The following is a 23,611-nucleotide window of genomic DNA, read 5'->3' on the forward strand; positions in this document are numbered from 1 at the left end:
AAAACAGACTCCACTACCTCGTCCGTAACGTTGGTTACCCGTAAGAAGAATGGTTAGCTTGTTCGGTTGGAGGGAAGCTAGCTTTGACGTAATCTCTCTTTCGCGCCGTAGGGAGATAACCGTATTGTTTGGATAAGAAGCTCAGTCCACCTTACTATGACGGTAACTCATAAGCAAACCCTAGCATACACGACCGTATGTTAAGGTAAAGCATTACACAGAGGCAACCTAATAATAATAAAAAAGTAAACCTAATTTTTTTTAAAACGGCACTAATCATTACAGAGGTTTTCGATGGATTGACCGTAGGTCGGAAAAGTGGAAAGAAGATTAGCTTCAAGGCTATAACTTTTTTGTTTTGTTGACTGTTTTTGAAGATGATCATGTATGGTAGCTTCAACATTAACACGACTTGGTGAGGATTATATTAATAATAATACATAAATAAATGTTTAACTTTGATGACTTTGAAGGCGAAGGAAGTGTGAGAAGAATTTCTGTGTATCTATCATATGAGTTACAAGATTCAGTTCGATGGCTAACGTCACGAAGTTAAGTGTGAGTCTGCGCAGTACTGGGGGGACCAACTGAAAAATCGTTCTATTTGACTCAGTGCCCTCCCATTGAAAACGATGGAGTCTGTTCGTCCATTTCTTTTACTGTCTATGGAAATACCGAAAAATCTAGCCTTTCTACCAGGTTAGCATGCCTATTTAGCGTCTGCCAAATCCCATATCCATAACCATAATTTGTTTCTACTTACAACTTCAATAAATTTGCGTTTAAGGCCACTACCAGGCATTTCTCTCTACTTACAACTTCAATAAATTTGCGTTTAAGGCCACTACCAGGCATTTCTCTCTTTATATTATTATTATTATTATTAGTAGTAGTAGTAGTAGTAGTAGTAGTAGTAGGCTGTAAAAAAAGATAAAACCAGAGCCCGTTTAGATATTCTCTGATAAACCAGAGACGTACAGGCGTAAATTGCAAAACCGGATATTACGTCAGACGCGCCGTATTCAAACTTGTTTTCAATACGGAAGCACGGCCAGACCGTTTAGAAGAAGGGTTTCCTCAAAAACGCTGTGATGCTGTAAACATTTTAAAACATAACTATTGACAGTGAGTTGCTTTTCATAAACGTATCCGATACTGTTTTGATAACTAATACCGCTTTATTCCATCAAGTATGTATATGTTATTGTAAATCAGGTAATGCTAGTTTGAATAACAGGGTGATAACTGAAAGCTTTCTTAGGTCCTTGAGACAACAAACATGCTGACCTTATATTGTGTTTTCCTTTTCAGTTTTGTTATATTATTGACAGGATAATTTAAATAATTTCCGCAAAACCTGTGAACTTACACCTGACTTTTTGAACCCTTTTGGACCCTTTTAAATAAATCTATTCACACTTGAAATTATGTGTCAGTTTCCGTTGACTTTAAAGCATATATCGTTATTGTAATTAACATTTTAACATTGTTTTTACTGTCGTTTTCGAAGACTACACTCTTGCAATGGCTGCCAGAGGTGCAAAGGATGCTATTGTTAACAAGTTGGGCTTTAAATCAAATGGCTCCAAGATGGAATTGGAGCTTGATAAACTCCGCAGAGAAAATGCACATCTTAAGAAGAACTTGGATGAAATGTCCAGACGGCATGGACATGGAAAGCACCCCGATTCGGACAAAACGAAACTACTCGAGGTATGTCACCTGCAGCAACATTAACTTGATACATGAATATTAAGAGGGGGCCTATGTAAAGAGGATCCTGTACAGAAGAACCTAACAAATATGAATAAAAATCGAACCCCAGAGGGCGAGGACCTCGTCCTGTTTTTGTTTAGCATTATTGTTGTATTATATTACAAATTTGGGGAGTTAATTGGTTGTTATTGTGGGCATGGAATGAAATTATAGACCTAAATGTTCTCCATCGTTCTCTATTTTTGTCGCATTTCCTTTCAGAGGATCGTATCTCTGGAGACTTTGAGGGAGAGGAACTCCCAACAGCTCCTGTCGAAGGACCAGGAGATCGCAACGCTCCGACAACAGCTGCGCTCGGCGCAGGGCGAGGTGGTCGCGTCGTTGCACTCCCAGCTGGATGAGAAGAAGAAAGAGGCCGAGCAGAGAGAGAAACTCTTCCAGTCGCTGACTGTAGAGACGGAGAACCTGAAGAACAGGTTGGCCTCAGTGACGGAAAGATGCCAGGCCCTGGAGAAGCGTGACCCCGCTGCACAGGTGAGAGAACCAATCATTCAAATGACTTGTTTGTTTGGTTTCGGAGGAAAATGCTATTAGGCTACCTAACTATTTTAAGAAATCCCTTAGATATGTCTAAATGTAATGGTTTTTTTTGTTTCCGGAAGATGGCTAGCAATATTTCAGAATTGAAATTCAAATAATACCATGTAAGGGGTAATAACGCATTTGAAATGCATCTCGCAGCGTTTAGTTTCACTTTCACCCAACGGAAGCACCATAACGTTTCAGGTGCAGGATACAGGCCTAAGTAAATGCGAAATGATAATGATGGGCATATTTTATTCACCTGTTGACAATTGGGAAAATGTACGTTTTTTTAGATAATATTGCTTGCAGAGGAATTTCTCCGATGATTGGGTAGGCTATATTCTTTATTAATTAAAATATTATGTCAGAGCCCTTATGTCAATGGAATCCTGTTGCATAATAATCACCAGTAGGTGGCAGCATGGCCACTCAAAAGAAGGATGAAACGTCCCTGTAGTTAGTGCGATGGTGACTATATGTCAAATGATAAAATAACATGATGCTCCTCAGTGTGGGTGAACACTTAGACATAACCTTAATAATTATTTGTTTTTAAAAAATGTTGAACAAATGTTTGGCGCTTTTTATAGAATTAATCAGTTAATCAACAAATCAGTCTGTCACAACTATGCTGGTTTGGTAAATCAGTTAGAAGGAAGCTGGAAAACTGCTGTATGTTGAACAATACTCCAGGTGACATCATTATAGTAATTCCCAAAGCCTTCCTCGAGTGCTGGGAGACACTGGGCAGACTTTCTTAAATCCATAATCGCTAACAGTCAGTCAAGAAGAAGGGAATCCCCGGTTTTCTGCGCATCCCAGGAATGATGACCATCTGACCCCTAAAGCATGCTAATATTTGTTCTAAGCAACTATGGGATGGTTTGACCCCCGCAAGTTTAAAGTTGACAGGCTTATAGTTAAACACGAACAGACTTAACCGTTTATGAGAGGCTCAAGAGGCATTACTGCGGATGAGCCCGGCAGTTGAGTAGTTATGATTGGCCCTGTCAATCAGACAAAGATGGAAAGGCTATGAGACGATAATAGGATGAGAAGGAGACTAGGGGTGTAGCGGTACAGAGTGAGATTTTTCTCGGGGTGGGACAGACAGTGTCATTTACTCATGGTCGACAGGCAGATAAACCTCCAGATTATTGATATGTTTTCCATGGTAGTCTGCTGCAAGGCCCTGTAATAAAGTGGCGGTAGATTAAAACTGTCAGGGTCATTTCATCATCAGTTCACAAACACTGACTGAGGAACAGTATACAAAGTATTTTGTACATGATTAAGTATTTTTCTTTTCTGTGGCAGGTCCAGACTGGTGATGTGGCAGTGATCCAGGACCAGCTGAGAGATGTAATAGAATAACACCGTCATATCCATCAGCGCATATGTCTTCATAGCTGTGCATCATGTAACTCCACTGGCTGTAGCTAATTGAAGGCCTCTGGAGTCCTTTTTAGAAATTATCTCTCACACCATTTCCTTCCATTCTGTACAACATGTAAAATTCATGTATTCAATCATTCACCATACCACTATAATACATAATTAATGTAGAGAAAGCCTCTGTGCGCGCAGCATACAGTGTTATCTGAATTGACCCCCCCTCCCTCCATGCTGGTTGTTGTGTAACAGGCCCTTGAGAAGAACCAGCACTGGCTGGTGTACGACCAGCAGCGGGAGGCCTATGTCCAGGGGCTGCTGGCCCGGACCCAGGAGCTGGAGCAGCAGCTCAGCCGACCCAACCAGACTTCCCCGCAGCAGGGCAAAGAGGGCCCTTCAGAGGGTAAGGACACTCCCACACACCCAGGCCTGTGCAGGACCAGAGGAGCCCTATTCTGGAACATTGCAGCATGCACTGACCAAAACTGTTGTTGCTGAGCATATCTTGTGCTTGTCATGTTGATTTCACACTGCTTGATTTCCTTGTTTGTGACGATACATCAGTTTGCTAATTTTATTACTAAACACCTTTTGTACAACATTGCTAAAACTTGACATGACAGCGCTCATATGGCTTACACCCTGTGTTCTCTCTCTCTTTTTCTCTCTCTTTTTTTTCCCTCTCTCTCTCTCTTTTTCTCTCTCTTTCTCTCCAGCGAACAAGACCACCACGGCTGCCCAGCAGGAGCAGCTGCTGAAACAGCTGCAGGAGGCGCAGAGGGAGGCCGGTGCACTGAGGGAGAAGGTAGGACTGCTCATCCCAGTAGGCCTCATAGATATAGAAACCTAGATACTATCTTCGCCATTCAGACATATGCCTACGTGACCAACATATCGAGGTGGTCATTCCACTTAATGTGTATTGAAAAAATGCTGTCTTCTCTCTCAATACACATTGAGCAGGTTGTGACCGCCCCAATATGGCCGCCAAACAGACACGTTGTGGCCACATAGAAACAGCAAACAATGTGGTATCTAGTTTTCTATTTATATGGCTGGCTTACCAGCTTCTCACCTTTTCTTCACTCCTCAATATTCTTCCCCTTTTCTCTTCTTCTATTGTGTTCTTCATACTCCAGCTTCAGAGAGATGGGTCTCCTCTTGTCTGCTGGGGTTGGCTAAAATGTTATTCCATGTTACAAGGGAGTTTAACTTTTGCACTTGTTCTAATGGGCTTTAGGCCTTTGAAACTGTAATGTATCTTTTCCTTATCAATAACATTATATGAGTCATACAATACAAGGAACTGTAATAGAGCTACATTGAAATCAGAGTGAATGAATAAAACGTCATTGAAATCAAACTGAATGAACAGAACTGCATTGTTATCAGATTGAATGACTAAAACTGCCCCCTAACCGACTCCCAGGCGATGCAGGCTGAGCGGGAGCTGGCGGAGCTGAGGCAGCGGTCGGGCCGGGTGGAGGGGGAGGCGCAGGCGGAGCGGCAGAGGAGCGGGCAGGCCAGCCGGGAGGCCCAGGAGCAGCGGGAGAGGGCGGCCAAGGCGGAGCGAGAGGCCGAGGGCTTGCGGGAGAAGGTAGTGCGGGCCCAGGAGGAGGCGCGCGGCCTGAGGGGGAGGTACGAGGAGAAGCGAAGAGAGCTGGAGAACGCCGACACGCTCCTGGAGGAGGAGCGGAAGAGGGCGTCCGATCTACTCATACAGGTGTGTGTGTGTTTTTGTGTGTGTGCATTGATGAGAGGTGTATGCTCTCTTTTGTATGGCTAGGACTATGTAGGTACGTATGATATGACATAGTAACATAGCAGTCTTCACCAGAGTAAAAAGTCAGTTTATCTCACAAACTGGTTGGACATATGATCAGCGTGGATCTCTTTGAAAGGTGAACCTGCTTCAGAAATCCATGTTGAACCAACACGATGAGCAGAAGAGGATGGCAGTGCTTGAACAACAGGTACATGAAGACCTTCAATTAACTGCACCTAACCTACAGCCGTGTCTAACTATGGGACTTTGTCAAAGGTTCAAAGAACAAAACAAAAAAAAGCACTTTATTTATTTACAAAACTACAAAAGAGGCGTCCTGAGAGAAAAGATGATCAATTTGGGGAAAGGTTGTAATTGTTCTTGTTGAAAAGGTCAGGCACCCTGTCTCTGGACTCTTAACGCCATGTCTGTCTCTGGGATGGGGCTTCCACACAGATGCAGCTGTCCGTGCGGGACTTTGAGACGGAGAAGCTGGACCGTCAGGATCTCCAGCAGCAGCTTCACCGCATGCTGAAGGAGCTACGCAAGGCCAGGGAGCAGATCTCACGCCTGGAGGCCACTGTGAGTCTGTTAAACACTCCCACACACACACTCACACACACAGAACGAGGGATTAAAGTCAGTGTAAAATACCTCTATTACAGTTATGTGCAGAATAATAGCAGTGTGTTTTTTAAAAATTGAGTAAAGCTCAAAATCCTTAGAATAGCTGTTAATTCCATAATATCAAATCAAATTCCTTTTTCTTCACTTTCTGTAAAGGTATAACACAAACTTGATAAATTTTGGTCATGTTTTGATTTAAAATTGAATGTGCAGTGTTCCCAATGCATTGATATTATGGAATTAACAGCTATTCTAAGGATTTTGAGCTTTATTCAATTTTTTAAAACACACTGCTATTATTCTGCACATAACTGTACATGTAGCCATCTTTGTCTGACAGGGTCCTGGAGTGTGATGTGGAGTGTGAACTCTGACGTGACCAGCACTAGTAGTAGCCCACATAAGCAAATTAGCTGTGTGTGTGTGTGTGTGTGTGTGTGTGTGTGTGTGTGTTGTGTATGTGTTTGAGAGAGAAAGGAAGAGAGAGTGAGAGTTTAACTATTGATCTAATGTGTCTGTATGTGTGCATACGCATTCATAAGTAAGTAGATGTACAATAAGTAAGTGTTGAACATATGACCAACAACTCTGATCTGATCTTGTGTGACTTGTCTTATCTGTGTGTGTGTGCGTGTGTGCGCGTGCCACTGGTTTATGGTACACATCCTCTATTCCTCCCAACCTGCAGAAACACCAGTCTCGCTTCTCGGAGCCCTCCTCCTACACCCGGCTGGAGCGTCTCACAGTGGACGACCCCACCTCCCCCTCCAAGGTGCTGGACGAGAGCTTCCTGGAGTGTCCCAAATGTCACACCACCTACCCTACCAGCCAGCATCGTGAGCTGCTCACCCACATCGACTACTGCTGTGCCTGAAGCAATCTGAAGTGTTTTTGTTTTTGTTTTGTTATTTAATTTCTTCTGAATGTTTACCATATAAAAGTATTTTCTAGAAATTTTATGACCAAATATCTTGAGTATTTTTTTATTTTCTTGATTGATCTGTGGTGGGTATCAGTAATCCACATGTGTTTGCTTTACTACTGTGTGTATATGTTTGATGGTATTGGGCATTTTAAGTTGTACTGTATTTTCATTGAACAAGCCTCCAGAATTGAATGTGTTCCCATAAACCTATTATGACTTATGACATTATGACATACACAATCATTGATATGAGATTCAGTCCCAAATCTGTCTGTTATGCTTTAAGTTATGTGTGACTTTGTATAACTTCTTTGTCTTTGTTTTACATATTTCAACATCTAGCAATATATGGGTAGAATGGTAATGTTATTTGCACTTGGGACTCTTGTTTATGACTTCACCGTTTTTGCTTCCTTGTATATCTTACTGTGTGCAGAACTTCAATTAAAAGAAAGACAGTAAAACTGGAATTGACGCCATTTCTTTTTCTCCTGGTGCTAAAAGCAATACAGTGCCTAAAATCAAATTCAAATGTGTTTCAGTGGAGAAAGATACCACTGTGTGGGTGTGTCAGGGTACAAATATCAGAGCGTGAAAGAGATCTTTGTGATATGAAGGTGTGTGTGTGTGTGTGTGTCCAAGAGAGGGTTTTCTCTATTAATGATGCTGTTTACCATAGGGCAGGAAAGTCCTCCCACACCTGATGTCTACCATTACAACCCTGATCTAAACCTTGAGAAAGACTGCTGGGGGTGTCCTTGAATTAGATGCTAAACTATTTACAGCGGAGGATTACAGGAGTTCCTGCATCGCTGAGTGAAGAGGCTAAGGAGGTCTTCTCTAAGACAATGTGCTCGGGGGGTGTTAGGGTATTATAACCAGGCTTGGAATTTCACCATTCTGGGGGCAAGGCCACTTGGCCTTCAGTTGGGCATATTTGGTGGGGGGCACAAAGGCCACATGTCAGGGCACCAAGGCCAAAGTTAACTATACAGTAGTAGGCTATAAAAATGATCAAAGTTGTATTTAGCCTATTCACTGCAGTAGACCTGCATCACTGTATGAAACATTACAAAAACATGAAACATGACATATTACATAGAACTGTAAATCATCTGATCATCTAATATTTACAGATATCTAGGCTATATATAACATTTATTTTATATTTGGCCTGTTATAAAATCATGTATTGAACAATTTAACCACAGCACAGCTTTAAGAAACTCAAATAGCCTAGATGCATGCTTAGCATTTTGTGATCATTAGGCTAAGGCTACGTTCACAAACTCAGTCAGCTGTCCTCTGATTTACCAATATCTAGGCGATATTTGTAACATTTATTTTGTATGTGGCCCGTTATGAAATCATGTGGAACAATTTAAACACATTGTAAAACTTAAAGCCCAAATTCGGAGACATCCATGCATGTCGAAATTTACTGCAAATTCAAAACTGGATTACTCTAGAACGGCTAACTGTACAGGGGGCTGCTTTACACCTTTGTGTTCGGTAAGGTCTGCTGTTTATTCTGATATATGGTTTGACGTGTGTTAAAAGAAGGGTTCGTGAAGTATTCCACCGAGATGAATGGGTTGGGAGATCATGGGACGCAAAACCTTCAGTAGAATGTATGACTAAATTGAATTATGTTATGTACTTTTCTCGCGAACCGTTCAACTCAGCAATTATCGGGTAACATCGTTTAAAAGCTGAGAAAAAGCTCTTTCATGTGATACTTGTGATGTCTGTGTGATGAATAGGCTATTTCGCGAGTAGTTCAACTGAGATGAATGGGTGAATTTGGACGCACTTTATTTCTTGCGCTGTCACTTTCTCCACTGCGTAAAAGACTAAATTAATTTGCGCTGTGAATGCTAAGATTATTTTGACAGACCACAGGCTAAATAAAAATCGCTATTACTAGGGCGCAAAGCAGAATATTAAAAGAAGGGTGCACCAAGGCCACCGTGGCCTGTAAACCTCTGATTTTCAAAGGGGCCTCACGGCCAACGCAAGGGTCGCCGTGAAATTCCTACCCTGATTATAACTGCAATAAAACACCAAATGGTACACCAATTATACTGTAGTTTCAGAAGAATGTTTGTTTGACAATATTTGTTTCCTTTTGTTTATCAATTCCTGCGACCATGATACATTTTGAATATGAATTTATTCAGGACATACATGGACATACATTTCTATACGTTTGTATTGAGTTATTTTATCAATTACATATGCATTCACTGCAACAAATGCCAAAATTTGTGTTTTTATCAAATGTTCATTTCATTGAAATGAGACTCATCAAAACGTGGGATGGTCCAAGGCCTACAATAGAACATGTAATTTACAGATGAAACTCCACAACTCACTTCAATTCCACTAAAAGAATATGATCATTTCATTGTTTTTTAAAGAACATCTCAAAGATGTTGGTGCTGTTGTATTCAACAGGTACATATGGATACACTTGTCCGACTTTCAAAGAGTGACTTCAGCATTTGTCACCAGTTTCATCCACTAACACCTATTGCATCATCAAGGCAGGCTTTCCCGAGATGGTCGGTGGTGATGCGTCAATTCAACATCCCAAACTGCTGGCCTCTCTCGGTCTCTCTCTCTCACTCACACATAAAGAGTATGTTGGCACTCCACAGCAGTGGCACGGGCCGCCTGGCCTCTGTTCCAGCCAGGACTCCACCTCTCGTTCGTGGATCCCTGCGTAACGATGACGCTCGAGATCAGTATGACAGCAGGCTGGGGTGCCAGTGCCAGCACTTCTCACATGTCTCCTGGGACATTAGCAGGTGCCAGCCACTGCCTGCAGGGGGAGCTCCAGAGCCCTGGGTCATACCTGCCATAGCTGCTGGCACCTACAGTAGCCTACCTGCTCTCAAACTAGCGCTCTCTCCAGTTTTGACAACAAAAAGAATTCTTTAGAGACTTTGTTACAAAAATGAGCTATATTAATGTATTTTTCACTTTTGTTTTTGTGTTTGTAGGTGGTCCCACAGGTTGTTTGTAGGTGGACCCTCATAACATTATATGGCAAGTGGTAATTTTGGTCTAATCTGGAGGTTTTCATTATGGGGAATTTATATTGTTCATTACTGCTGACAAATACTATCCTACATACAGTCTTTGCCCAGAATAACCTCTGGCTAATCAAGGTCCCCCCTCTTATAGTGGGAAAGCCATGGTCTAACAATACCCTCCTTAATCTTCTTTACCTGGAGTGAGGAGATACACCTTCTACCTTTTCATTTGCTATATCTGTTGTTCGGTGGCTGGATGGTTGCCTCCCTCCATGTCTTCAGAGACAGTGTGAAAAGATAATAATAGAACACTGTTTCCACCATGTCTTTTCCTGGAACTGTCCTTGCCATACTGGATGCTTGCCAGCTAAAGAGCCATTACACTGACAAAACCATTGAGCACAACTCTCCACATTTAGTTGTTTAGTTATGTTTTCCCTCCTGAAAGATTCACATGTCTATGTCTATACAGTGTTGTTTATGTTGCTTATGTTGTTGCAATCTATGTTGTTTAATAAGGTAGCTTAGTGCAAAATACCATGGATACTATGGAACACAACATGTTGCAGTGTAGGCCTACTATATGAGGCCTGAGTAGGGTACCACATCTATTGTGTGATGTGCCATTTTTTTCTTTTTAATCAAGTAACACTGTGTCACTTTTCCCCCGACATAGTATCTTAACCTCAGGTAGAAAACAACAGTAGGCTTGGCTTCTGATCGGATTGTCCACCATAAAATGATCAGCGTTGGGATTTGCAGGTTAAGAAAGCTTAGTTGGGGTTTAATGTCATGACGTCACATTAATTAGCGCTCCTCCCTGATCCTATCAGCTTGCTAAGCTACGGCGGTCTGCCTGCCTTGCCTGTTTGACAGTGGCATCAGAGATATCAGAGAAGAGAGTTGTCTGAGGCTTGTGTTTGTAGGAGAGCTGACGATGCCCAAAGGAGGAGGACGAGCCTGCTGAGCACCGACGTCCACTTTCCCTCTACTTTTCCCCCCCATGCAAGGGAGGCTTCTTTGAGGCCCCTGAAAAGAGACTCTCCGAATCAAAGAGCCGCCACACGTCAAACGTGCAACCATGGCAGACAAAGACAGCGTGGAGAAGTACCTGGAGAACAACCCTCAGTTCGCCAAGGAGTACTTTGACAAGAAGGTCCGGGCGGAGGTGATTACCGCCGCTTTTGCGCAGAACTTCAAGGCCGAAGGCTCGTTCGCTGAGGTTGCACAGATACAGGAGGCTGGGATCATCTTCGACCTGATTAAGGCCATGCAGACCGAGACTGTGATGGAGAAGGCCATGCACACGGCGATCCAGAGACTATGCCTGCTGGTGAATGCAGACCGCTGCAGTTACTTCATCCTGAGGGGCCGAAACGGCATCCCTGAGCTTGCCACCAGCTTGTTCGACATCACCCCCACCTCCAAGTATGAAAACAATTTGGTGAACCCCAGTTCCGAAATTGTTTTCCCTACCGATATGGGTGTTGTTGGACATGTTACCACTACCAAAAAGCCAGCCAACATTCCTGATATCACGAAGGTGAGTTGTAGTTGGATAAACTTTGAGGCAATGATCAAGGTCATGGTACATGGGCTAACTTATTGTGCAGTGTTGCTGGACAACCATATAAATCGTTCCATGTGTTCTGATAGATGATCCCGATAATTTGTCTATTGATGATTATTTTTCTCAATATCAATGGGGACATGCCAGAACAGCAACATTCAGTAACATTGCACAGCACCATTCAAAAAGTAGCCTTGTGTATCGTGAGCTAAGACCTTACAGAAGATAAATATTAAGGGACTAACAATGCATCCATAGAAGTATCCTTATAGTGCACCACAATGTTGAGGTGACTATCATACCACCAGCTCAAAGGATTTCTGTGTAGATAATCTGATAGGACAAAAAAGAGCTTGTAAAAGGCACAGGATTCGACACAAACAATAGACCTCTAAAGAATCAGACTATTCTTTTAATGAACTGACATGTACTTAATTTAATCTTGAACCAACATAACCCCCAATGTCAGTTACTAAGAGAGCACAGGCATTAATGGGATCAGATGAGACAGATGACAGCATGATGGGCCAAATTCCATTCTCCTGCTACATCTTAAAGAGGCAGCTCTAGATTTTCTGCAAAGCAGCCCTGCTAAATCTGTCTGACAGCGAATCATACGATGGCATTAATTAACAAGCTGTATAACAATGTTATAACACCAACAACTATCTATCTACAACAACTAATGTCTAAATATGTATACCAGATCAGGAGAACTTTAAACAGTTCACACTGTCTAGTATACACATGATCAAAATGGCATCAACGGCATTGAGTATCCTACTTTTAAAAATGTGTGAAAGATATAGGTCTGCACCATACAACGGTTTTGAACAAACATTTTCTACAAATAGCAATGTTACATTGGTTGTTTGGCAGCTCATTTGAAACAAGGGATTCAAGTGTATTTTGTCAAATTGATGCAAATTGATGCTGGTCCAAATTACCATACCTTTTTGAGAAAACACCTTACCGCTGACCTACAGAGCTACAGTGGGACAATGTGAAGTCCGGATGTAGGTTGAAAAGGTCTTCTGCAGCCATAAGGAAGTCAACGCATATGGGCAATTCCACGGAAAATTGACTTTTTGTGACATCCATAACGCTAGTGAAATGCCTTGGCATTTGTATGATGTGAATGATAAAATTCATTATTTGTGCATTTTTTCTCATGTACATTCTTCAGCCAAAAATAGCAAATGCTCAAATTTCATGTAATCATTCACATCATACCATACCATCACATTTTATTGGCGTTATGGATGTTACAAAAAAAAATAATTTTCCATGGAATTGCCCATATACAACAGGAACAAATACAAACGTCAAGGGCAGCGTCATCAGTGGGGTTTAAACATACTTAAGTAAGTTTCGGTTATGAAGCAAATGGCTCTCACTTACCCCAGAGTACAGGATTAAGCCAAAGGCAGGATGAGGAAGTCAGGGAGGGAGGAGGATGCTGAGTCAGAAGGCATGGAGGCCTGTGTACGGCCGTTTAAGGGAAAGGGGTTGGCTAAAAATCTATGGAAAGCAAAAAAAGGTTAAATAAATGTGTGATTTGTGTGTAATTGAGCTGACAAGACGTTCAGTATATCAGAAACGTTGGACATGGAGCCCATGCAAATTCCAATAGTTCCTCTTTTTATTTTTATTCATTGCATTAACATGATTGTTTCTCTTCTCCGTCAGAATCCAAAATTCAGTGACTTTGTTGACAAGCAGACGGGATACACAACCAAAAACATGCTCATCGCCCCAATCCTGCACGGCAAGGAAGTGCTGGGCGTCATCACAGCACTGAACAGAGTTGGTGCTACCGAATTCTCCAAGACAGATGAAGAGGTAGGTCACCTCAACTGGTCTGAATAACCGTAGCTCAGTACCAGCCCAGCCATTTCATGCTATATAAATAAATATATAAGGCAATTCCATGGAAAATTACATTTTTTGTAACATCCATAACACCAATAACATGTGATGGTATGGTATGATGTGAATGATTACATGAAATTTGAGCATTTGCTATTTTTGGCTGAAGAATGTACATGAGAAAAAATGCACAAAAAATGAATGTTATCATTCATATCATACAAATGCCAAGGCATTTCACTGGCGTTACGGATGTGACAAATAGTTAATTTTCCGTGGAATTGCCCTATACAGAAATAAAAAATAAAAATAAAAACAAATGTTTTGCTAGTGCTTACTACCTGTGTATAAAACATATGCAGGAGATAACCTTTGATTTGCTGTTCTACAGTTCTTCACCAAATACATGAACTTTGTCTCCGTCATCGCTCTTCAGCATCATATCAACTACCAGTGGAATGTGGAATTACGAAAGGCCAATGTAAGCTGAAGTTCATTATGCTATATGCACAAAAATGACACATTCATAGCACTTACTGTAGTATTCTTTATTAACTCATTCTAACTAACAGAGTTGTCGTTTGTACATGTTTATGGTTATGCATGGTTATTACTATTATGGATATATATGTAGGCCTATATATATATATATATATATGTGTGTGTGTGTGTGTGTGTGTGTGTGTGTGTATGTATATGTATATATGTCAATGTAATGTTATTGATGTTAATGTCAATGTAATGTTATTTGATTAATTTTGTTGCCTGTAGGTTCTTCTTCACTCGGCCAGCAAAGTCTTTGAAGAACTTACAGATATTGAGCGACAGTTCCACAAAGCCCTTTACACAGTGAGAGTCTGGCTGAACGCTGAGCGCTATTCTGTGGGTCTTTTGGACATGACCAAAGAGAAGGTACAGCTACCCAGATAAGAGACATTATGCTGGGAGTAAGTTACAAAGCATGTGGCATAGCCACATCATCCAGCAAGAACCATAATGATGCCTTATATTAGTTACAAAAGGAATGGGTTGTGTTAAATATCCCCTTGAGGTAAACAGCATGGCAGCCATGTTAAATATTGTGTTGTTGTGGTTTTGTAGGAGTTCTATGATGAATGGCCAGTGAAACTGGGAGATGTGGAACCATACAAAGGCCCCAAGACTCCAGATGGAAGGGTGAGCCCTCACACGTCTTACTTGTCTCCTGCTAAACACAATCTGGGTTGTTTAAGATCAGCACTACAGTAATTTCCTGTGTATTAGCAGTATTGTATATAAACCGCAGGACAGTGTTTTATGCAAGTTCAAAAAACCATATTAAAGGTTGTTTTAGCGATTGCAGGCCCAAACATAAATGATTACATTCATCTAATCTTTCCTAACGATCCACTAGCTGCCCGCCCCATAAGCAGGCCATCAAAAAAACACGTCTCTCTAGGCAGCCTAGGCTCTGAGATCTGCACACAAAAACAATTGCCACCAACAAGTGTTGCCAACCACTCAAAGGCAAAATAAAGTGTTTCAACCAATAACCGACGAGATTCAGGAAAGTTTCAATTGCACGGGAGGGAGGGGGAGGGAGTAGCGAGCTAGCTCTCTGTTTTTCTTTGAACGTCAACAGAAGTGACGTTACCCCGCCATTGCTGATACAACCTTTAATACCATATTAACTGCCTCCGTGTATTAACCTCGTAGTGTATTAACCTCGGCTAATAGTTGGGAAATTACTGTGCAGATTCAAAGTCAGCACTTGATGGTGCTTTACAACCTTGACTTTTGTCTGCACACTTGACATCAATTGTTTAACTCTGTGTTTCAAACTTTTGTTGATTGAGCAATAACTGTTTTTACAGTACTTAATGCAGCATTATAACAGTATAGAATGATAATTTCTGTTTTAACCTAATGCAATTACAGGAAGTGAACTTCTACAAAATCATTGACTATCTCTTAGAAGGCAAAGAGGAAATCAAAATTGTACCGTGAGTATCTACCCTCTAACAAGTCTATATAGATGTACAAATATACATCTCGAGAACTTTTCCTGTCAGACCAGCATTGTGTTGATGCTCTTGTATGTTTTTTTCTTCTTTTTTTAAGGAATGTTACCCCAGACCACTGGGCACTAGTTAGTGGACTCCCCACCTATGTGGCTGAAAATGGCTTTGTGAGTTTGGCACAAGAGAAAAAAACACCCTAAACACATTTCTATTATTGACTTAAAGAATGGCAGAGGAAAATATTTCACTCGTATCTTCTGATGTTTGCATGATGTGTTGTTACTTTATTTTTCTTAAACTGTAGATTTGCAACATGATGAATGTCGCCGCAGATGATTACTTCACATTCCAGGTGGATATAACGGATCTTTGTTTTTTTCTCAAAATTTCTTATGGACCGACTTTTGCACCATTTTTACATGTCAACAATTTGTCATGTTGATTTAATTTCTCCATTTCAGAAAGAGGCCGTGGATGAAACAGGCTTCGTCATCAAGAATGTGCTGTCCCTGCCCATTGTCAACAAGAAAGAAGAAATCGTGGGTGTGGCGACCTTCTTCAACCGCAAAGACGGCAAACCATTCGACGAGCCTGACGAACAGATCACTGAGGTGGGTAGTGATGAAAAAGCAGAATGCACCACCCCGGGGCTCAACCCCTGGTCTACACCATACTCATACATTCTGTCAGCATGCACAAGCCAGCCTGAGTCTAATACAATTCTTGAGAAACATCCATGGTCAGCACATAGGCGTAAACTGGACTCATTTCTCTCTAACTGGTCAGCCACAGCATTTGAAAACAACCATCGAATTTTGTTTTTCGAGATTTCGTTTGTCGTCCTCTGCAGGCCCTCACCCAGTTCCTGGGCTGGTCTGTGTTGAACTGTGACACCTACGACAAGCTGAACCGCACCGAGTGGCGCATGGAGATCTACAAGGAGATGCTCATGTACCAGACCAAAGCCACAAATACAGATGTGCAGTCCATCCTAGTGAGTTCTGTGTCCAAGCGTCCACAGCCACGGTCCCCCACCACTGAGGAAGGGATTCAGAGCTGTATTCAAAGCTGCATTTGCTTGATATCTGAATATTTAGCACACACATACTAAAGCACTCCATAGCAATGTTATACCAATGTTATGCCATCACCTGTGGCTTAAGTAATCATCTAGAAGTGGGTTTATAATTTACACCCTCCCAGGGTCACCACTGACCAATAATGTGTCACTGTCAAGACAAGAACATCACCATACAGTAATGGAATACACAAATGGGCTCAAGTCCTAGAGAGAGCCAGATTCAGGTCCGACCTGAGGCCATTTCCTGAACCCATTCCCAGTCTCTCTCCAACACCTGGCTGTCCTGTCAAATACAGGCTAAAATTCCCCAAAAATAGAACTTTTTTAAAAAAGTGATGACTATTGTTTGTCTTACAGAACACAGTGGAAAAGTTGGGCAGTACACCAGAGGAATGCGACCTGAAAGAGATGTACAAACTTCTGGTAATAAGCTGTGTGATCTCCCTGCTTCACATCTTGGCAAATGACAAAAAAATCTACCATTTACATATTCTGATATCTTAAATTCTTAGATCTTAAACATTCATTTATTGATGTGTTTGTTTGTTTTGCACAGAGGTCCAACATCCCAGAGGCTAAAGATTGTAATATTTTGGATTTCGGCTTCAGTGACCTTCCTGTAACTGAGTTTGACCTTATTACGTTCGGCCTCCGCTGCTTCTTTGAGCTCAACGTGATTGAGAAATTCAAAGTGCCACCTGAGGTAAGTGGAAGAGGCAAAACAGAAACTTGGAATACAGAGCTGAGAATAACCCCTCAATAATTCTCTTTAATAATTCTTTAGCTCTTGTTTTCAAACATTCTCGTAGGGACATTCCCAAGTGGCCTCTCACTTTGCTCCGACCTCTGACTCCCGGTTGTGATCTTTTCTTTTTAAAACGTGCCATGTTATAGTAGGTTTCTTGTCCTTCTTTCAGATCCTCACTAAATGGATGTACACAGTAAGAAAAGGTTACCGTGACATCACTTACCACAACTGGAGACATGGCTTCAATGTAGGGCAGACCATGTTCTGTCTTCTGCAGGTGAGCTCCACCACCTAATTTATATGGCATATGCCAAAGTGACAACCCTTTTATTTGTACTCTGTGATTCTAGCAAAAGGCTCTGGCTAATATTTGTTGAACTTCAAAGCCAGTCAAATTAGATTCTCTCTCCTCTGCAAGGAGCAATAAGATGAATTTTGAAGAAAAAATGCAAAATCAAAATCACAGACTTTGTCTTTAACATAATTTAGATGTTGTTGACCTACACTGACTTGGGATAAACATTTTAACAGTGAAGTGGACTAGTGTTGCACTGGCAGTCCAATCATGTTTTGGATAAATCAGTTGGTGTTCCAAATATCCAAGTGACCTCTGCTGTGTACACCTTTACTGTCTGACAGACGGGAAAGCTGAGAAAGTACTACACTGATCTGGAAGCCTTTGCAATGGTGGCGGCTGCTTTCTGCCACGATATCGACCACAGAGGAACCAACAACTTGTACCAGACCAAGTGCGTGGTCACCGCTAGCCTCTACTTTCTAATCTGAAAGAGCCATAATGACAAAATACAGAAACTACGGAATTATAATACATTTATATTGTTTTCCTCTACTGCTACCCTGCATTCCCCTGAAGCATTGCACTGTTCTTATTCCCATTCTCCTGCAGGAGTGCATCTCCCTTGGCAAGGCTCCATACTTCCTCTATTCTTGAGAGGCACCATCTGGAGTACAGCAAGACCCTGATGGCTGACGACGTATGTGTGTGTGTGTGTCTGTCTGTCTGTGCAGAAATGGCTGACACCATTCTTAGTTGTTTGTTTAAGCTATGGTTCCAGGGCATTTTTTTTGCCATTGCCTCAAACCCATCGTCTACAAACTTGTGTGTACTCACTGCTTCCATAAAACACATCTGCAACAAGAGAGAATGTTTCTGTGTGTATACGTGTGTGTGTGTGTGTGTGTGTGTGTGTGTGTGTGTGTGTGTGTGTGTGTGTGTGTAGTAATGTCAAATAATATTATAATGTCATAAATCTGTGTGCTTTGCAGCAAGTCAAGTCACTTTTATTTATATAGCACATTTTTGTATGCACAGACTGTGAACATCTTCCAGACCCTGCAGAAGCGTCAGTTTGAGACTGTGCAACATTTGCATGATGTCTGCATCATTGCCACTGATCTGGCTCTCTACTTCAAGTGAGCGCACTCATATTCTTGTTAATCCCCCTAGCATGCCCCTTTCCCCATTCAGATATATGGATAATCCCTATTGGTCACCTCCCTGCAAATGCAGTGGCATGAAGAATCTCCATTTGTCACCTTCCTGCCAATATAATGGCATGGAGAATGCCCAGTGGTCACCTCCCAGCCAATACAGTGACATGGAAATATATCTCCATTGGTCACCTCCTTGTGCAAATGCATAGAGAATATCAATTGGACACCTTACTACTTCTAATACAATTGCATGGTGAGTCCTCATTGGTCACCTTGCCCCTGCACAGAGAACCTGGCCTCCCCATCCAGTAGCATATAGCGTACCCATTGGTTATCTGTCTGTTAATCAGCTAGAATGGCTATTCTCTATTGATTGCTTGCACCTCTGTTGATTGTCTGTATTGAAGATGTCTGTGTTCACGATTGATATATCTATCCAATAAAGGAAGAGAACAATGTTCCAGAACATTGTCAACGCCACGGAAAACATGCCGGAGGAAGAAGCAAAGAACCACATCTCCAACAACCCCACCAGGAAGGAAATCATCATGTAAGCATCTGCACATAGTCACTGATATTCCTGTCCGCCATTCTGTGGTGTGATATTTTCTAAAGAGTATTTCTTGTCATGTGTCCAGGGCCATGATGATGACAGGATGTGACTTGTCAGCTATCACCAAGCCTTGGGAGGTGCAGAGTAAGGTATGCAGTGGGGCTAGGGTGAATTAGTGTATTTAGTTTCTTTCTATAGAAATACTTCACGATCGGAAACTAATTTGTATTTTATATTATTTAATTCATAACAGCAAACTAATTGCTATGATTTTCCCCCTGAATGTCCCGGTCACTTTGAATAAAAGCTGGAAATTGCTCACCCGTTGCCATTGCTTTACCTTTACCCTTTTGCAGAGAGCTCTCTGGCTGTTTGTATGGTCCTCTCACATCTCTCCTCTTGTCTTCTCGTCTACTTCCTGTTCCTCATTAGGTGGCTCTGATGGTGGCAGCTGAATTCTGGGAGCAAGGTGACTTGGAGAGAACTGTCCTTGAACAGGAGCCCATTGTGAGTGTCTTTACTCAGTGTATATACACTGGTTATACCAATTTTAATTAGAATTCCTCACCAGAAACTTATCTTTGCCTCTTGTGAGCTCTGTAATAACATAAAAAAAGCAAAGATTGGTAAGGCTATGGAGGCCAGCAAACCAATATAACATAATTGCAATGTTGGAAGTACTTCAATACGCTGTCCTCCTCAACAGCCCATGATGGACAGGAACAAAGCTGCAGAGCTTCCCAAAATGCAGTGTGGTTTCATCAACTTTGTGTGCTCATTTGTGTACAAGGTAAGCACTTAGCCATTTTCTGTTTTTGTTTTCATTTTTGACATTTGAAGTTATAGGGACCAGGGAATTGTGTACCGTAAGTGCCCTGAAAAGGTAGTAAACACATATACATACACACACACACACACACACACAAATGGGATCTCAAGGAATTGCAAGGCCATTTATATAGTTGAAAAAAATCATGGGTGAACACTTTCCAAGTTATGGTTAAAGGTGGGAAAATATAGGCTTTTCTGCTTTTGTTTCCCAGGAATTCTCCAGGTTTCACAAGGAAATCACACCCATGTTTGATGGCCTCAATAACAACCTCAAACACTGGAAGGAGCTTGCTGATGTTTACGATGCCAAGATGAAGGCCATCGAAGATGAGAAGAAGAAACTGGAAGAGGGGGACAAGAAAGGTCTGTCACCACTCATTAGGAATCAAATTGAGAAATATAATGGTTACCATTAATTCAACGATCAGTGTAGGGATGCACTAATCTGATACTGATTTCCGATATCGGTCCGATACCAACCAAAGTCCAAGTATCATTATCGCTATCAGGACTGAAAAATCAGATCAGTGCATCCCTAGATCCATATGCAATGCATTGTTGGCAATACGTTCTCTTCAGTGTTATGATTCTGGTTGAAGGGCATGAGGTAACATTTTGTCCTTGTCTGTGTATTTGTGTTGTGCTCTGCAGATGATGGTGGCGAGGGAGGAAAGTCCAAAACCTGCTCGGTCTCGTAAACTTCTGTCATCATGGCTGGCCGAGATGAGGTGGTGGTCAGGGAGCTTTTCAAGAGAGTCGGTCAAGAGATCAAACTTCTCTATAGTTTGAGGATAACAATTGTTATAACAATTGTTTATTTACTCCTCTGTTTCACATCACCTAATGCAGTGTTTCTCAAACTTTTTCAGACCAAGGACCACTTAACCAATACAAAACCTGGCAAAAAAAGCTAAAAACTAACAAAACAGTAGACCTACTTCAACAGTATATTACACAAATAGGCCTACTCAGTGAACCACCTTGCTTATTGTCTTTGCAACTCGTCAAAATGATATTTTACTACGTCTGCTCGCGGACCACTTAGGATAGCTTGTGGACCACCAGTGGTCCCTGGACCACACTTTGAGAAACACTGATCTAATGCATCAACAATGCACATTTAGTTACTTGGTTTATAGGTAAAGCCCAGTGGCCAGTGGGTCTGTTGTGGAATTTCAAGTCATGTATAACAGAAAAGCATTTACCGAGCAGAGCTTTCCCAAGCAGCAATAGGGTACTGGTTATGTAAATCTTGAAAAAAAAAAATCCAGTGCTTCCTTGATGTTTTGTTTTGTTATTTTGTTCTGATCTTTTTCAAAAGCAATCAAGAAATCTATAATCTTTGCAGGCTATCTATAATACTTTGCAGGCATCCATGTATTCAAACTTTTTTGCATCTTAGTGTTTTTGAGATCACACAATGTATCAAATATACTGTGTAGTCAGGTAGAAATGTTTGTTTCCAGTTCCCACAAGGCTTTGGTTTTAGGTGCCATTTGGTTTTGCCATTGTTTAACCGTCACTTTATTAATAAAATCACTAGATCTGTGACAATTTTGTTCACGGTGTAGTGATGCAAAAGAGAAGGAAAAACTGAATTGTCAGTATTTTACATTGGAGGTCTGGTCTCAGCTCAGAAATGCTAAACAGACATGTTTAGACAACAGAATGTTTTCATCCACTGGTCATATGGAGCACAAATTCAATAGACAGCATTGAAGTAGTTAAGTGTATTCAGCTAGGCTACAAACGCCACTGAATCTGTGCTGTATTGATTTTGATCAAATTTGATTGATCAAATCTGAAGAAAGGACAGAGAAATAGCCTTGGAGGACAAATATGATGGTTGTTCAAAGAATATATTTTTAAAGCTTTATCAGATACACTTTTGTACTTTTTGTCTTTTCAAAAACTACGAAAATGACAGAATGGGATTGATGGTGCTGTTTATTGTACTGTGGATGGCATTCATGCCATGGAAAATTAGCGAGCACCTTGGTGGGCTCAGGCCATGTCACTTTGTATTGGCAGACAGATTGTTTATTCCTCTTGGTTCATTTAAAATTATATGAAGCTTAGGTTGTGTCGTAAGCACAATGAGAATGGCATTCTATATATTTCCAAATATAACATACATCTATTACTTAGTTCTTAATGATAATCAAATGTGGACAATATATAACAACTATCTATGTGAAAATTGCACTTTGCTTTGTACTTTGGCAAAGGAAAGTCAGAAGTCTCAGGTACAAACACTAAGGGTTTAAGGAGAGCTTGGACAGGGTAAAGTTGGATCGGAAGCCAATGAAGACTTATACAGATTTACGACTGATATATCCCCCTAACAGTATAAAGAAGTCTTACCATGGTGTTGGGGTGGAAGATTAACCTTTGTGTTATAAAACAATGTAACCTCAAAACTTCAGGGCAGTACACTTGACTAAAAAGCCCCATTTCAAGTTATGTTTCCAATTTGGATTATTGGGGCACAAACTGTCCCTGCAGCATGCGTTTCCTTGTGATGGGTTAGAGGTGGGGCAGGGGCAGGGAAAAGTGTTATGTAAAAAGTTTAAACAGTGTCACATCCTCTCATTTATCCAATGAGAAGGAAATGATCACTACGGTCATCCAATTAGCACGTCCTAAGTGGCCTCCATCTTAGATAATGTTTTGCTAGAACTGGCCTCTCGATTCTCAGAGGAAAGGGCAGGGAGGTGATACGTGGGCTAAACTGTGATCAGAGCAGGGGGACCATGGTGAAAAGTGAGTTAATCCCGTCTCAGGTGATTCTGGACAAGTGTTTGCGTGTGTGAGTGTGTGTGTGTGTGTGTGTGTGTGTGGTCACACTTACAGGGTGAATGCTTGCGTGAGAGAGTGTGCGTGTCTGGGCTGTTTTTCCTCAATGATCTATGACTTTATATAGCTCCAAATTACAATGTTTTTTTCTTCAAAGTTTCATAGTAGTTTGATAACTAAATACCACTGCATATACTGTATACTGTCACAAGATAATGTAAATGATTTAATATAAACAAATAAAAAGGCATTCTTTTAAAGTTTCAAAACTGTTTTGTGATCATTTCTGTACCCACAGACTTACTGACTGACCACCATATAACTTATTAGCAAACATTTCCCATTTTTTATTTCTAATGATGTATATAATCAGAGCTAGTCGCCCAAGGTGGAGAGGAAACCTTGAAGCAGTTAAGAGTCTTCCTCGACCGTATCGTGCCAAGGATTTCCCGATAAAGCCGGCTAAGACACAGTGAAAGACGATCAGATAATTGGCTGACGGCCTAGACAAAGGACCGCCGTTCTCCGAGAGTGATGGTGGTGGTGGTTGGGATAATCTTACTGACCTCCATGTACCCTCTATCAGCTGGCCTGATCTGAGGATGGACAGGTCAGTGGTCACCTTTGCTGGAAGGGCTTGAGAAGCCAGACGACCCCCCC

At 41.4% G+C, this 23,611-nt stretch overlaps 2 protein-coding genes across 4 annotated transcripts; both read left to right on the plus strand.

The window, feature by feature from the left end:
- Positions 1-986: 986 nt before the first annotated feature.
- On the plus strand, positions 987-7,480 carry cep55l (centrosomal protein 55 like). 3 transcript variants are annotated; one of them, XM_042083493.1, is made up of 10 exons: positions 987-1,125; positions 1,511-1,713; positions 1,978-2,250; positions 3,619-3,663; positions 3,946-4,096; positions 4,410-4,498; positions 5,123-5,416; positions 5,595-5,666; positions 5,915-6,040; positions 6,774-7,480. In XM_042083493.1, exons 2-10 carry the CDS (start codon positions 1,525-1,527, stop codon positions 6,957-6,959), a joined length of 1,425 nt encoding a protein of 474 aa, XP_041939427.1. In that variant the 5' UTR covers positions 987-1,125; positions 1,511-1,524; the 3' UTR covers positions 6,960-7,480. The 3 variants fall into 3 exon arrangements, with proteins under 3 accessions (XP_041939427.1, XP_041939428.1, XP_041939429.1); XM_042083494.1 differs by having other exon boundaries at positions 1,087-1,215; XM_042083495.1 differs by lacking the exon at positions 987-1,125 and adding an exon at positions 1,173-1,190.
- Positions 7,481-10,945: 3,465 nt separating this feature from the next.
- Positions 10,946-21,069, plus strand: pde6c (phosphodiesterase 6C, cGMP-specific, cone, alpha prime). The gene is made up of 22 exons (XM_042083490.1): positions 10,946-11,591; positions 13,308-13,460; positions 13,879-13,968; positions 14,259-14,399; positions 14,589-14,663; positions 15,405-15,469; positions 15,588-15,654; positions 15,792-15,839; positions 15,949-16,098; positions 16,338-16,481; positions 16,926-16,991; positions 17,125-17,271; positions 17,486-17,593; positions 17,956-18,065; positions 18,224-18,311; positions 18,650-18,750; positions 19,217-19,321; positions 19,410-19,473; positions 19,757-19,831; positions 20,031-20,114; positions 20,368-20,518; positions 20,807-21,069. Exons 1-22 carry the CDS (start codon positions 11,130-11,132, stop codon positions 20,851-20,853), a joined length of 2,541 nt encoding a protein of 846 aa, XP_041939424.1. The 5' UTR covers positions 10,946-11,129; the 3' UTR covers positions 20,854-21,069.
- Positions 21,070-23,611: the final 2,542 nt, after the last annotated feature.

The sequence above is a fragment of the Alosa sapidissima genome, chromosome 24 (assembly GCF_018492685.1).
Source record: "Alosa sapidissima isolate fAloSap1 chromosome 24, fAloSap1.pri, whole genome shotgun sequence".
Taxonomy (NCBI): Eukaryota; Metazoa; Chordata; class Actinopteri; order Clupeiformes; family Clupeidae; genus Alosa; species Alosa sapidissima.

What these genes read in the sequence shown, in the direction of transcription:
- pde6c (XM_042083490.1), top strand. Translation starts at nt 11,130, where the DNA reads ATGGCAGACAAAGACAGCGTGGAGAAGTACCTGGAGAACAACCCTCAG. An exon ending in TCTCCAAGACAGATGAAGAG is followed by an intron (nt 13,461 to 13,878) that starts GTAGGTCACCTC and finishes GCTGTTCTACAG; the next exon opens with TTCTTCACCAAATACATGAA. An exon ending in TCCTTGAACAGGAGCCCATT is followed by an intron (nt 19,832 to 20,030) that starts GTGAGTGTCTTT and finishes CCTCCTCAACAG; the next exon opens with CCCATGATGGACAGGAACAA.
- cep55l (XM_042083493.1), top strand. Translation starts at nt 1,525, where the DNA reads ATGGCTGCCAGAGGTGCAAAGGATGCTATTGTTAACAAGTTGGGCTTT. An exon ending in CCGGTGCACTGAGGGAGAAG is followed by an intron (nt 4,499 to 5,122) that starts GTAGGACTGCTC and finishes ACCGACTCCCAG; the next exon opens with GCGATGCAGGCTGAGCGGGA. An exon ending in CGTCCGATCTACTCATACAG is followed by an intron (nt 5,417 to 5,594) that starts GTGTGTGTGTGT and finishes TCTCTTTGAAAG; the next exon opens with GTGAACCTGCTTCAGAAATC.